General features: G+C 38.0%; 2 protein-coding genes across 2 annotated transcripts in view; one reads left to right on the top strand and one right to left on the bottom strand.

Moving 5' to 3' along the window:
• Window positions 1–383: 383 nt before the first annotated feature.
• ppifb (peptidylprolyl isomerase Fb) lies at window positions 384–8,811 on the top strand. Its single transcript, XM_049564520.1, has 6 exons — window positions 384–646; window positions 841–871; window positions 3,083–3,171; window positions 3,272–3,368; window positions 6,368–6,443; window positions 8,335–8,811. The coding sequence occupies exons 1-6, from the start codon at window positions 494–496 to the stop codon at window positions 8,468–8,470; spliced, it is 582 nt and encodes a 193-aa protein (XP_049420477.1). The 5' UTR covers window positions 384–493; the 3' UTR covers window positions 8,471–8,811.
• A 3,423-nt stretch (window positions 8,812–12,234) lies between these two features.
• Window positions 12,235–15,617, bottom strand: part of LOC125880896 (zinc finger CCHC domain-containing protein 24-like) — a 29,151-nt gene continuing 25,768 nt past the window's right edge. Inside the window, exon 4 of the mRNA XM_049563715.1 lies at window positions 12,235–14,461. Within this exon, the coding sequence (XP_049419672.1) occupies window positions 14,348–14,461 (114 nt within the window). The 3' untranslated portion in view covers window positions 12,235–14,347. The remainder of the gene's footprint in view (window positions 14,462–15,617) is intronic.

Raw genomic sequence — 15,617 nt, 5'->3', positions numbered from 1 at the left:
TACATACAGAAATGTCCATACCAGGGGTATATATATACAGAGAGAGAGAAAAAAGAAAACAAAAAAGTAATACAGATCCAGAGTAATGTATCATCAGTTAATGTAAAATTTGTCACATCATTAGTTTTATTTTTCGTCATATTCTTAAAGCCTCTTATTGTGTAACCATATCATGATATTTTTTGATGATAAAATAAATAAATAAATAAAATCCGAATTAGAGTCCGCTCATCTTTTCTTGTGAATGTGTAATTTTTCCGATTGTAGAATTAACTGAACAAAAAAAGAAAACGACTTTTTCCATTTTACACAATGTGCCGTGAAACTACCGTCAACTGCAAATCTCGCGAGATTTTAACCGGCACCGCTCGGAGAAAAGGTGCTTCCGGTTGCTGTAGAAAAACTTCCTCCTCTCCGTTACCCAAGCGTGCAGAGCGTGACTCCTGCTCACTGCTGTCCTGCGTGTGCCCTCTAAGCCGTGTTTTCTTTGACAATGTTTGTTTTATCAAACCGGATAAAGTTCTGTTCGCTGGCGTTCACCGCCGCGCGCCTCTACAGCAACGGCCCCGTGACTGCCAACAAAAACCCGACGGTTTACTTTGATGTCTCCGCAGATAACCAACCTCTCGGCAGGATAACCTTTGAGGTGAGATGGTACACACATCTGCAAGGCTTCACTTTCAGTTTATTCATGTTTGTTTGTGAATGGACATTAAAACTACAGCAGCTAAACTCCCTATAGACCGTCTCGTGTCCTGTCAGGACAGGTTCACTGATGGCTGTTTGTCAGAGAACAACCTGTTCACACTGACCCTGCGGCTTTTTGGTTTTCTCTTGCAGCTCAACGCTGAAATTGTGCCAAAGACAGCAGGTCAGTACAAGTCCTGTAATTGGGTATTTCTGTTTTATGAAGCTTCTGACTGAGCTCATGAAAAGCTGACTTTAATTTTACAGAGTATGAAGCATATGGCCTGTGACAGGGTGCTGGGTGGCCTGTCAACCATTTTATAATTCACATTTAAACTAAATTAATTCACAGCAATGTTTTACTTTTAATATAAGGTACCAGCATGTTTAAATAAGCATTAAAATAGGGGTTGTTTACCAAAAATAGTGCCTGTGACAGTGCTCCAGGCTAATCCCTGAATGCCCTCTAAGCTTAGAAACACTCTTGTGTGCAGCAGTAAAATTCAACATGCACCCTTGATATTGTTGCCAAAATATCATATGACATATGAGGAAGTAATTTCATTAAGTGTGACTTCATTTACAGATCATTCTGCTGTCAGTAACTCATATGAGGATTGAAGCAGGGCTGTGTTAAGATAAAGAGACTCTGACAAATCTGTCACTGTTATTCCTCTGGACTTCTATTCACAATGAGTGTTTTCTAGGTCTGTATAAGTACAGAAGAAGGAGAACTGAGTATGTATTTCTTAAAATTAATAATTCATACAGGCACAGTGTTTGGAGCAGCGAGCACAGCACAAATGTTTACTACTGTGTGAGCCAGTGCAGGTCTTGTCTTGCTTTTGATGACATTCAAAAGCAAGACAAGAAGTATGGTGTGTGACTGAACGCACACTCCTACGCAGAGCTGCCTTTACACGTATACATCACCGCCTGCTTCACAGCTCCGCCCCTGGTGCCTTGATAACTGCTGCTCTGGATAACTGAACCATATCCAGACATTCACGACCAGATTAGTGTGAAAGACAATGCAGCCATATCTTTGAATTTTATATATACATAGCATGACTTACAACTACATATTATCTTTGTCTGAAAATTTGAGTCACAGTGAATAAACAAGGCTGCACAGCAGCTGTGAAAGTGGAATTACTTCACTTTTGTCAACTCAGTTTCAGTTCATTATAAAGGAAACAAAATAACATGGAGGGGCGACAATGATAGAATATTCTTTATTCATTATGGTGATAATTGTACCTAGCTGCATCACATAATAGCATAAAAAAATCAGAGTGTAAGATATTTGTCAACAGTTGGATTTTAAATCATATATTAACATAATAAACATCAAGCTATTTGCACTCAGGTGTCAAAAATGGTCTGGAAACTACCGAGAACATGTGAAATTTGAGTCTGCATGTATGTTATCTTGAACACTGTAGGAACTCTGTATTTAGTCATGCAGAAAGATTTCCTTATCGACACCAAAGCTTATTTGTGACACCAGACTTGACGTTCATCACATGTCAGAAAGACTACAGCTTGGTATCGTATGAAACTCTGAGATACAGCAAACGCAATACCTGACTTTGCTATCAATGCCATAAAAATACATATTTTGGTACCTTCTTTTGAATAATCTTAACATATTTTTCTACAAGAAACCCTCTTTACTGTCACAAAAGAAGTCAAAGCTCTCAAACGTGAGGCTAAAGTTTGTCTTACAAGTATGTTGTGTAAAATGTGAACAGTTTTTATTTTAATTATGAACCACCTGATCAAAGAAAACAGACAGTAATCAAGATTTTGAATCTGAGCAGACATTCAGTGCCACTTTTAACAGGGTTCCTACAGTCATGGAAAACCAGGAAAGGTCATGGAATTTTAATATCACATTTTCCAGATCTGAAAAAGTCATGGAATTAGTGAAAATCATTAAAAGTTATGGAAAAGTAATGGAAGTTTGTTGTGTGTATTGAAATTGTTACAGCAGTCTTCCGTGTTTAACCTTTAATGTAATGTAACATAACGGCAAATTTATTTTCTGAAGCTGGTGACGTTAACGTAGCTTTAATATGTGTCTGTGTGACAGTGCTTGTTTTACCATCACATACGTGTCTTCATCTTCCCCCCCACATCCCATCCCTCCCTCCATGTGTGCCAGCTAGAAGGACTTACGTTTGAATAAAGTTTCAATGTGATATGTTTAAAGAAAGGGAGGCAAGTAGGGCAAGGAAAAAAAATTATGAGTCCTTGAAAAGTCCATGAAACTGTGTGGGAACTGCTTTTATTACTTTACTAGAGAAACTGTAGTCGTACATTCAGGGATCCTGGCGTTCCTGCTCGAGGAAACCCCCGACTTGTGTTGACCTGACCCAAATCTTTCTCGCAGAGAACTTCAGAGCGCTGTGCACGGGCGAACATGGCTTTGGTTACAAGGGATCCATTTTCCACAGGGTGATCCCTCACTTCATGTGCCAGGTAGGCTGTTTTTTTTTTTTTTGTTCCTCCTTTGTGTCACTTTTGTCGTCCCGCCCCACAGCTTTTACAGTGTGATGACAGTGATGTGGTATTTGATCAGGGTGGAGACTTCACCAACCACAATGGGACGGGAGGGAAGTCGATCTATGGATGGAAGTTTCCTGATGAGAACTTCAAGCTGCAGCACACCGGACCTGGTAATCATCACATACTGTATATATGCTGACAGTTGCACAAAACACCTTAAGTAAAGCTTGTACTCAAAGTCCTAGTTAAGGTGTCCTCAAAATAAATTTGGTTGCACAAAACACCCTTCAGGTTTTCTTAAAATATTGACTTAAGTGTTTATGGTTTTCTCCTTGTCTTTGTCTTACGCAAAGACCTAGACTGTTGCACAAAAAACCTTAGCAAACAAAGCAAGGTAAAAAAAAAAAAAAACTTAAGATACCTCTGACTTTATCTTAACTGCAACATGCCCGAGTATATGGTGATAAATGAAAACACACCCCGAGAAGAGTTTTCTGCGGCTAGGTGAACACGATTGATAGGCTTCTGATTTTACACTTAGGATTTGACCGAAAAAATTTTTGTCGCAGTTTCTTCCTACAGTCGTCTTCTGGTATGTGGGGGTCAACTTTACTTGGTAGTATGTGCTTTCTATGATTGTTTTCCTCCAGAAGTATAATCTTTTCCTCCTCTGACTGATATGGTTTTCTTGTCTTCTTTTCTTTTGCTGTTTTTTCACCATCTAACTGTAAGCCAACTTTGTGAGATGGTAACAGGCACTCAAGTGTGAGTCCAAGCAAACCAACAATCTCCATGGAAACTTTTAGCACTGTCAAATCTCTTTTAAGGAATTCTGTGCAACTGTGTAAGTCCCCCAGTTAAGGAGAAATTCCCTGTTTTCTTCCATACGTTAATATTCAAACTCAGTATTTCCTTTGATGCAACAGAAAGGGCAGAGCAGCACAAACTGCAGCGTCAACACAGGCGATTTAATCACATCGGAGTATTACGAGATTTAACAGCTCAGTGGGAAACACAGGGCAGTGTGACACTACACAAGACAGTACAAATGCTCCTAGCATCACACTTGAAGAGCTGCAGCGTTTGTGGCAGACGGATCAGCTGGTGATTTTCAGGAGGTTTTGGAAACCATGCTGAAAAATCTATTAGATTTTTGTCCTGATCCAAAATCAAAGAAACACCAGGATGAGATTATTTATTTAACATGTTGATGAAATGTTTAGAATCATTCAAAAGCCATGACTGCTGTCAGTGCACTATTTTATCTTTGAAAGAAGGAAACTCACAATGTAATTCAATGGAAATAATGCATAACATGGCTTGTCTTCTTTGTTTTCACCACTAGGTGGCAGCATTTTGCAGCAAGTGTTTGAATGACCTGATATAAGATGATCAGTATGCCTTTTTAAAACAGACATTTTGACTTGTTATAGTGGAAAAACAAAGGCTTTGCTAAAAATATTAATGGATTTTTCTATTAAAGTGTCCTGGTAGGAGAAATTGACATAATGCAACAAGATAAATTCACCAAAATATGGTAGGCCTGGGCGATACGGGCTAAAATTCATATCTCTATTTATCTGTATTTACAGGCTTACTGGTGATATACGATATATATCTCTGTATTTTCTCCAAAATGGGCTGCATGTTTTCACTTGCAAGTCAAAGCGTCATTTGAGACGTCACAAGCACTTTTATAAAAACAGATTGTGATTAAACTAAAATGCAAAGACAGATTTTTTTCCCCCTGTTTGAAAATATACAGCTGCACAACATGTAAATTAAAAATGATATAAAATAGATAGCAGGGCTGTACGTTAATGTCTCTGCACACAGCGCTGGAGCTACGGAGGTTTAAAGGTTTGTATCACAGGACACAAAACTATAACATGAGTATAAAAGTATCAAACGGGCCTACGTTTATTGTAGTTTGGAAACATTAAAAATCTTTGTTTAAATTTGTACCTTGCTTGAAAATCGATATATATTGTACATAGTCGTTATATCGCCCAGCCCTAATATTTGGTGTCCCAGTGAGCCAGCAGTGTGCACAACACCAGGACTCTGACACTAGTAGCAGCTGAAGCAGCTTATGGAAGTCAGTCATCATTTGTTGTATTATTTACACCAGAGCTTTTCCTACTGTGACATGTCAAAATGAGTTTTGTGCGCATGTCTCTGTGTAGCTGAGCTGACAGAAAGCTCTGCAGACATGTTTGCTTACTTTAAAGGAATACTTCACCCACAAAACGACCGTTAGCAAATCAGTTAGTCACGCCGTGTTAGCTTGAGATTTGTCAAGAGCACATTGTTTTTCTCACAGGCCTCCATGGAAAATAGCGGACATATCGATTTACTGACTGACTGGCTGGGGACCTCGTTTAACAGCAGCAAACTGTATAAAAACATCTGTTGACAAACTCGCACACAACTTGTGCAATATAATCCAAGACTAATTCTTGAAGTTGAATGCGCCGCATTTCCCAAACACATGCATTTTCATTTAAATACCTTAGTCTGGCTTTGAAGAGGGCTGTACTGAGCATACGACTGGATAAATGAGACTTGGATTATACTGCACGAGTGGTGTGAGTGAGTGTCTTTTTTTCATACTTAATTTTTATAGTTTTTATAAGAACAGAACAGACAAACCCAAGGACAACAGGCAAGGACATTGTGTAAAACAAAAACTGAAAAGAAGCAGGGTTACATTGAAGTATCAAGGACTGTGAATCCTTTTTGTCCCTGATTGTCCTTAAACGTCACAAAGATCCCTGTGAGCCATGACTTTGATTCATGGGAAGCCTGGGTGTTTTGAAGGACGGAGCTATCTACCACTTGTTCGTAAGCTAGAGTTCATTCTGTTTGTCACAATACAGAGAGGAATAAAATGAAGTCATCCAAACAAAATAAATTCATTTATAAAAGATCACTTCAAATTTAAATAAGATTTCAGTTTTTTCCAATATTTGTTACGTTTTAGTTGCAAGTCTCAGAGAAAAAGTCAATTCAAGATTAAGATTAATTAAAACATGGTCCCCAATTAATCAATAAATCAATATGTTCACTGTTTTCTGCGGGGGAAAAAATCATTGTGTGGGTGAAGTGTTCCTTTAAGCTAAAGCATGACATGTTTCAAAATGATACCTTTTTATTTGTTGCATTGTAGGTATCTTGTCTATGGCCAACGCTGGACCCAACACCAACGGATCCCAGTTCTTCATCTGCACCGAAAAAACAGACTGGTATGTGCTGATTTATTCTGTTAGAGTTTGTACGGAGCTCTGATCAGTTGTCTGGAAACGTGAAGACCCTGTACAATGAGCGAACCTGAACAAAAACAGATATGTACTATACTGAATACTCAAGTGAAAGGATATTCTCCCTGTTTGCAAACTGTCAACAGCTTTTAACTCGCGTTTTATTAATTGAAGAACACAGAATTGCAACAAAATAAGTGATCTAGTTTTACAGTTTGCCTTCAAATATTCAGTAAAAACAAAAATGATCTCTCATTTCTTTAGTTTGTGAACAACAGCAGTAACTCAGAGTGAGATTCAGGTTCTGTATACAATAGTTCAACAAAATAAAATCTACCACACATTACACATTTAAACAGCTCCCAAATACAATAAATGTCCCCTGGGGTCTAAATATATAAATCAACAGATGATTTCCGTCTTTTAGTAAAATCCTGAGATGTTTTTTTCCACCTGGACCTTTATGCTCTGCCATTTCTCCTCCAATCATCACGCTGTAACCTGTGACAGGCTGTTATGATACCACAACTATCACACATTCACATGTATGTAGTTTTTGTTGAGCTGCGAGCGTCATTTTGGTTTACGCTACCAAAGGTTTAGGTTAAAATCACTTGACAACACAGAGAGTGTGTGCTGCTGCCAGAGGAGCCGCTGACTGAGTTCCCTCTGAGCGGTAACTCGCTAAAAGACCGTGAGAAGTCCGGGGCTGTTCATAAAACATTCAGGATGCCACAGTTTATTCCACACTACTGAAGCTGCTCCTCTTTTTGGAACCACTGCCGAGTCGGTTATAATTTTCCTCTCAGCCATGCTTGTTGTGTCCGTGCATAACATACAACATCAATATGACAACAAGTTGAAATATTGTTAGTATTACCACATTAATTTTTCTTATTATATTAAAAATAATACCAGTATTATCCTGAAAGATAAATGGCACATCCCTACGGCCACGTCTCGTCTCGTCCCCCCCAAAAAACACACAAACTTTCTAGTAAACAACACAACGTGTGACCAGTTCCTCCTCCCACCTCTGCTGTAATTTGATCTTGTGTTGCCGTGCTTGGCTTGGCAACAAATTGCTCACAGCCTGTCAGACACTTGTGGCTCCTTTATAAACAAACATAATATTATGTCAATCACATTGTCATATAGCTTTTAACTAATGCAGTACAAGTTGGATTTTGCACCATGACGCAGTCGGCACAGGTTTCTGATGTGAGCTGCGTTTTAATTTGCCAGAATGTGTCATAATGACCAACACAGGTTCAGCCAGTTTGCATAAAATCAAACTGGTTAAAGCTCGTACACTGGACCGGATTTGCAAACCAAAATCGACCCAACCCTATTCCCCAGGAGGACCCAATCATAAAAGCAAAATCAAATTCACCGCCACAATCTTTACAGTCCAGATATCAGCATGTTGTGTTGTGTCAGAGTCTGTACTCACCTCAGCTACACAGAAAGTGTTTTTTAATATATACAGTGTTTTTAAAATAGAAATCTGTCCCAGAGATTCCTTTCAGTTAAATAGCTTTGGTATAAAATTCTGCTGCCTTTGGATGGCGTTTGTTATTGTAACTTTTTAAATATGTAGTCAGTGATGTCCAGTTATTGTTGAAATGCTGTTTCAGAGGTTTTCCCCCACACTGCTGGGAATATAATTATTGCTGGAAGCTGTGAATTCTTGTAATGTTTTGACATGGAAGCAAAAAAAAAAAAAAAAAGATTCATGAGGATTTGAATGGCAGAATCATTGCAGAAATAGCGACATCACCCAACAGTGCGCCGTGAGTCAAACCCTGCTGGGTGCATCATGGATTGTCTCTCAGTCTGGGGGCAGTGATAATAATCCTCTTCTTTCTTCATCCAGGCTGGATGGCAAGCATGTTGTCTTTGGCAGCGTCAAGGAGGGAATGGACGTGGTCAAGAAAATAGAGTCCTTCGGTTCACGGACCGGGCGAACCTCCAAGAAGATCACTATCACAGACTGCGGAGAGCTGGAATAGACTCTGAGAGGCGGACACGGTCGTAGGCTCATCTCCTGCTGTAATTTCAATGCGAGGGTCCGAGTGAAAGAGGCTCTTTTTTCAGCCATGGCACAGAGTGCTGCCTCTCTTTGCTGGCAATAGATCACCTCAGAGTCAGACAGTGTTTCTGTTGGTTCTTCAGTCCTGTGTTAGACTTTCTTCAGGTAGCAACTAACGCACTTAGCTCTCGAGGTATTAAATGTGAACTTGTATCATAGAATACGAAATTACGGGTGCTATTGTATTTGAAGAGAGGTATTAATATAACTGGTTTGGAAAAGAGGCATTCATTAGCAAAAAATAAAATCATATTTTCTAAATATGTGAGTCTGATTGATCTGTTTTTATACTAACAACATGAACTTCAGTGTCAGGATTACAAATGTGATTTTAAAAGCAAGTCACTTCTACTGTTAGGGGTCTCAGTCAAAACAATCGTGGGTTTGCGTCCATATGAAGTTCAGATTTCGACCAAATTTTCAGAAAATTGGCAAAAGAAAATGCTATTTTATGTGCATTTCCACCCACTACTGTTATGCAAATTGAGTTGGTTTATCAAGGTAAGGTGCAGATTCTTTAGGCAGGTGCCAGGGCTGGTTGGCCATCTTTGACCTTTCGTAGGCTCAGTCAGTATTTGTTCACTTATAAAGCCATACTGGGTAAACTCCCTTCAAACATTTGTACTTTGATTAAACAGATCTGATTGTAGCTACAGTCTGAGCTCTCAAGACTTAGTTTTGTTGTCTGTTCATAGTGCTCAGACTGAGCTGAAACTACGTGACCTGGTCTGCCTGACTTTAAAGTTCTCATAAGTACAAGGATGAAGGAATCGGTTGGGTGTTGTCATGGTGCGAAGGTGTCATAATATTTCTACATGTTACTTGTAGGGTTAGAGTTAGGTTATCTCTTATGTTTTTTTTATTGTGTGTGTTTTGGCTGAAGTGCCTCTACCTTCGAAATTCGAAAAATGTCTCTGGAAGGTGAAGTATCAACACGAGCAGAGCTGGGAGTGGGAATAAAGAAACACCGCCTACTCCTTTGTACTGTGTGGAGGAGTGGAGGGCAGAGGGGGAGGTTGATTGCTGACGATAGCTGCCACCATATATGTTACCTGCCTCTCTATTAGCAATTTAACAGCAATATCTGTGTTTCAACCAACAGAGGGCAGTCGCTGTCCATAATTATAACACAATATGTTGGATTCAAATACTGTGCTCTAAAACTAAGACTTGGACCTGGATCAATGGATAACAATATTAAATACCCACATACTTTGGTTTTCATCTGAAAAAAAAAACTGCTTTGGGGATTTAGTAACTCTTTAAAAGAGCACCAGTCAAACCTCAAATGAGGGGAAACAATGGACGTATAAAAACAGAGCACAGTGGACCATGGAAATACAGAGTTTTGACCAACTTATATTACAGCTCTGTGCTCTTGGAAGAGTTTTGGCAGCAGCTCTGTGTTCATAAGCATCCACAGACAACGAAGAGAGCTCACAGTGGCCTACACAATGACGGTATGCTCTGACCATACTTTATCATTCATTAGCTGAATTTGTTCTCATTGCACTTAGTGGCATGTACCTATTATCGATAAATCAATTTTTTCACATCCCCCATCCGTAAAAACATTTTTTGCAACATTGAGGGATATTTTAAGATTTTTGGCATTTGTACTCATTTTTTATGCGTATATTGAAAATGTGCATTAAAAGAGGGGGATGGAAACTCACCTGCTAAAAAAAGATGGACGTTGATGACATCCCGAAGCAGCGTGGGATCATGGGAGTTGCCCTCATTGGTAAAAACATAGCCAAAAAATGAAATCAACACACAAGTGCCAAAAACTGTAGTTCCTCTAATGGCCACTAGTGGCTGGCTCCAGGACCGACTCAATCCCCATAGACCTCCATGTTAAAATGCGCAACTTGACAGCAGAAATGAATACGTTTACAGCCTGGTACACAAAATGGTTTTGGTCTTTGTGGTTAATTTTAAAATTCACAACAACTGCACGGGTGAATATTTTTATAACTCACCCATTTACATTTCACTAAGACTTAAAAGAATACTCCGACAATTTGGGAGTTATGCCCTTTCTCTATTATTTTCATATTGAGACAACATGATCGATATCTTTTTTGTGTCTGTACGTCCAGTGGCTGGGTCTCAGCGGTTAGCAGTGTGGCTTAGCTTAGCGAATACAATTGAAGTCTATAGGGGGTCAGTAGCCTACTCGGTAAAAGTGAAGAAATAAACGTTACAGAAACCCTGAAGCTGGCATTTCTGCACGTGCATTTTAAATAAACATGTTTAAACATTAATTCAAAAAAGGAGTACATCTGTACGTCTGTGCCTTTTCCCTGACTGGTGTATCCCTCCACGGATCACAGCGTAGGACGTAAACATGCTATACTTCCGTGTATCAAACTTCATCATCAAAAGGACTCTCGTTTTTCGAATTAATGTTTAAACATGTTTATTTTAAATGCACATGCAGAAATGCCAGCTTCAGGGTTTCTGTAACGTTTATTACTTCACTTTTACCGAGTAGGCTATTGACCTCCTATAGACTTCAATTGTATTCGCTAAGCTAAGCTGCTATGCTAACCGCTGAGACCCAGCCACTGGACGTACAGACACAAAAAACATTGATCATGTTGTCTCAATATGAAAATGATAGAGAAAGGGCATGACTCCCAAATCATCGGAGTATTCCTTTAAAGTTACGCATAATGAAGGCCGATGTTAGAGCAACCAAAGGGGGTAACTTTGCATTTCCTAAGATAGCGAAGGCATCATGCACCCTACTCCCAGTCAGATTGGCTAGTACTCGTTGCCTTCATTGGTTGGATTGGTTAGGTTTAGATCAGAGGAGTGAGAATGGTTAGGGTTAGGGTAGAAGGTCAGTGTAAGCCAATCAAAGGCAGAGTTATGCGGCTCATGCCTTCGCTATCCAAGTAAATGCAAGTTGACGTAAAGAAGCTATGGCGACCAAATGAAGCACACTGTAACACTGAATAAAATTAGATGTCTTTGGGTTTCAACATTGGAAACGTTTGGGATGATATAAGTACACAACAACATCGGTCAAGTCGGTTTTAGACACTTAAATTTAGACATGTCACATTACATCTGTAACACTTCTTTTTTGGGCCACTTGGACTTAAACTGAAGCCGTTTGAGTTGAAGGTGTGTCCATTTATTGGGGGAAGTCCAATGTTTTATCACCAGCTGAGGAATGAGATCAGTGTCATTCTTCCCGCCTCCTTCTGTTTTCCTCATCAGTCTCGGTCCACTCATGATCTTATTCCGCTAAGTAATTAATCTCCTGACATCTGCCCTGAAGAATTAAGGTCTGAAACCTCAGATCTAATCGCCTCTGCACTGGGAAATGTTTCTTTTTTGTGTGTGCTCTGCCAGTGGTGGTATACGAGAGGGCGATGAAGCCAAATCTGATTGTGCGTCGCCATAAGTAAAGTTTACCAGATGCTCCAAAAATATTAAGAGAGATGAAGATTGTGTTGTTTTCTGTTGTTTGGAGAGAAAATTGTGAAACATCTGGATCAGTTAATGTTGGAGACAGTTTGATTTTATCAGCTGACAGCTATACAGCCCTGTGTGGACTTTCCCAAACCTCCCCACCCCACAATCCACCCTGACACATGGATGGATTAAAAACAATATGTGCTTATATTGTCACCAGAGACAAAAACAGTTTGGAAGAATGGAAACCAGGAACATGTTTAAATACATTTTAATACAAAAACATTTTAGGAGATCAAGGGATCAGCTTCACCAAACGTCACTCAAACTAAGGCACATTAAACGGTGTTTCACACGTCTTAAACAGTTAAACATCAGAGGGTCTGTTCCATCATCACAATTTCCAGGAGATAAAAAGAGCTTCTAAAGCAACATGCAACTTCCACTTAAAGGGACAGTTCACCCTCAAATACATATTCTTCCTGTGACCTGTTGTGCTGTTTATCAGTCTAGATTGTTTTGGTGTGAGTTGGTGAGTGTTTGAGATATCGGACATAGATATGTCTGCCTTCTCTCGATTATAATGGAACTAGATGGTACTTGGTTTGTGGTGCTCAGAGCACCAAAAAATAAATTTGTAAAACTCAACAGCAATGTCTCTTTCCAGAAATCATGACCTGGTTACTCAAGATAATCCACAGACCTTGTTGTGAGCAGTTTCATGGAGGAACTATTTTTGACACCTGCCAACCGAATCAACACGCTGAAGGAAGTGTGCATCTACTCATGGACAAAAGGCTCATGCTCTTGACATGTGTCCGGTGACATATTTTCGCTGAAGGGTGCTGCACAGAAAAAAGACAAAGGAACAATCTCATGTCATAACGTGAAAACTTTTTGTTAAAACGATGTTTTTTCAGGTTATTTTAAGATATTTCCATGTTATAACAAGATATTTTCACATTATCACAGCATACAAACTTGGTGGATTGTAACATTGTTGTAATGATATACTGCTTATCTTATCACAATGTGAATCTTTCTCATTAAAACATCATAATCTATTGTTATAACACAACCTTCACTGATAACGTGATCACTTATATTATTTTATTGTGATACATTTCACCTCAGCATAAATAGTAATTTTAATAACAATAAGTTTCTTGTGATAATGTGATGTTTGTATGTTGTAAAAATGTTAAAATATCTAGTTAAAACATGAAAATGTCTTGTTACAGAAATCAATTTTTCCAGCTATAACGTGACAGTTATCCGTTTGTTTATTTTCTTTCTTTCATACTGGAAAGAGACATTGCTGTTGCGTTTTTGTTGTACTTTTTCGGCGCTTTGAGCACCACAAGCTGAGTGCCACCTAGTTCCATTATATTGGAGAGAAGGCAGAAATCTCTACGGCCGATATCTCCAACACTCTGCAACTCACACCAAAACAATCTAGACTGATAAACAGCACTATGGGTAATATGAAAAATATGTATTTTGGATTTTGAGTTGAACTGTCCCTTTAATCCCTCATGATCTTTGGTACATTCACATTTAAACTCCTTTTCTGTCTCATGTTACATGTGAGACATTTCAACCTCTGACCCATATAAAAGCACTTTGGTGAGTCTGTCTCAGCACTGTGTGCTAAAATATAACCATGCTGTAGTTTATTCTATTGTTGAGGAAATGAAAGGTGTCGATCATATTGCATTGGTTTACAGTTTTGTACAAATGACAAACCTCAGAAATACAGGCACGTACTTATAAAGAATAAATGTTAGTTGGCTAATATATTCCTTCACAAAGTGTAATAATCAACAAAACAGTAATGGCTTAAAAATATGTTCAAAAAATTATGTACCCTCCAGTACTGATAATACAGATAATAATAATAATGCAGATACACGCTAATACTGCATATCCTTCTTAGTAAAGACTTGTTGCATATTTTATACAGAAAACATTTCACTTAAGTTATTTCTGTAATATACAAACATGTAAAAGAGAATCTTCTTCATCTGGAAACTTCACTTTCGTTCCAACTCGTTGGACACGAATGAAGGCAGACACCGAGCTAAAGTTTCTTAATTCACAGTTTCATTGTTAAGACTTCAAAATGAATATTCACATGATAATAACTGAGGAAGGTACAAGAACCCAGCAGATGCAAAGTACTCGTCTCCACTGATAGATACCTTTTAAAAAATGAGCCTCTTATACAGAGAGTCACAGTGTCAAAGAGAATAAACCGTTAGATGCATTACAGAACAATAAAGTTAACTATAGAACTATTTAGTAATTAAAATATAACCGTCCCTTTTTGACACAACTTTGGAGGAGTACGTAAGGCGAGTGGAGTGTGTTATTGCACGCGGCGGCAGTAGTAGCCGAGGACTTTGCATTTTTCACACAGGTGTTGTGGATGCTCCTTGCTTTGGTCCGATACATCTAACCCGTCCGGTTTCTCCAGAGGTCGCTGGAACAAAGAAACAGGGAATTACTCATCACTGACTGAGCTGTCAGGGTCACGTCCACAGTGTCGGTCCTGGGAATTTAAGGGTTTTAACAACCTGTGGAGGAATTTACATTCTACGATTATGCACACATGATATATGATGCTTTATTCAAGGCTGACATTTCTATGTTTTAGACTCTGGATTCAAAACGTGTCAATTTCTGACAAAAGTAAGTACATAAAATCAGATTTTTAATTTTAAAAAAATCGTTGCTTTTATCCACCCAAAATTCTTCCTCTAATTTCTAATTTTAACTCATGTAAATATAATAAAATAATACTGCGATACAAAATATACAAGTAGATATTTTAACATTTTTTCTAAACTATTGTAGACTAGTAAAGTACTAAACTACTAAGTAAACTAATGTTACAATAAAAAAAGTACTGTTATAGTAAAGATAAATAAATTACTATCAAAATAAAGTGCTGTTATAGAGTTAAAATAAAGTACTGTTGTAATATAAATTTAAAAAATATATTGTTTCAATAAAGTAAAATAGAGTACCATTGTAATAAAGTTAAAGTATGGTTATAAAGTTGAACAAAGTACTATTTTAATGAGGTTAAGTGAAATAAAGTTACAATAATGTTAGGTAAAGTAGTTATAATACATTGAAAATACAGTTTTAAAATTAGAGTTTAAAGTGTTGTTATGGTAACATTGAGTACTAGTATAAATAATAAAGTTAAGTAATGTACTGCTACAATTCAGTTAAATAAAGTACTGTTTTATAGTTAGATAAAGTACTCATAAATTTAAATAAGGTAATGTTATTATAAAGTTAAATAAGATATTTATATAATAAAGTACTTGTAAAGTTAAAGAAAAAAATGTTATAAGAAAGTTAAATTAAGTATTGTTATCATGAAAAATATCAAAGCCAAATCACTGGTGCTTTTATTCTGAAGCACACAAGTCTACAGTTAGCTGTTAGCAGTTAGCATAAAGTTAAACTTTTACAGCGGCGCCATTAAACGCAAAGATTTATTTACTGTGAGCTGGAAACAAACACAGCTCTCCAGTTCATATATTTATAATATTTGTAAGTCGCACTGGTGCTCCATGGTTACAAAATGCGACTAAATGGCTGCAGGCTGGAGCCCTGCTGATACA

The sequence above is a fragment of the Epinephelus fuscoguttatus genome, linkage group LG20, assembly GCF_011397635.1.
Source record: "Epinephelus fuscoguttatus linkage group LG20, E.fuscoguttatus.final_Chr_v1".
NCBI classification, from domain to species: Eukaryota; Metazoa; Chordata; class Actinopteri; order Perciformes; family Serranidae; genus Epinephelus; species Epinephelus fuscoguttatus.
Note: the sequence above shows the minus strand (reverse complement) of the source record. Positions and strands in the feature narration are given on the sequence as shown.

Bases quoted from the DNA above. Each gene is read 5' to 3' on its own strand.
- ppifb (XM_049564520.1), top strand. From the start codon at position 494: ATGTTTGTTTTATCAAACCGGATAAAGTTCTGTTCGCTGGCGTTCACC. The intron at 3,369-6,367 runs GTAATCATCACA...GTTGCATTGTAG, and splicing joins GCTGCAGCACACCGGACCTG to GTATCTTGTCTATGGCCAAC. The intron at 6,444-8,334 runs GTATGTGCTGAT...TTCTTCATCCAG, and splicing joins TGCACCGAAAAAACAGACTG to GCTGGATGGCAAGCATGTTG.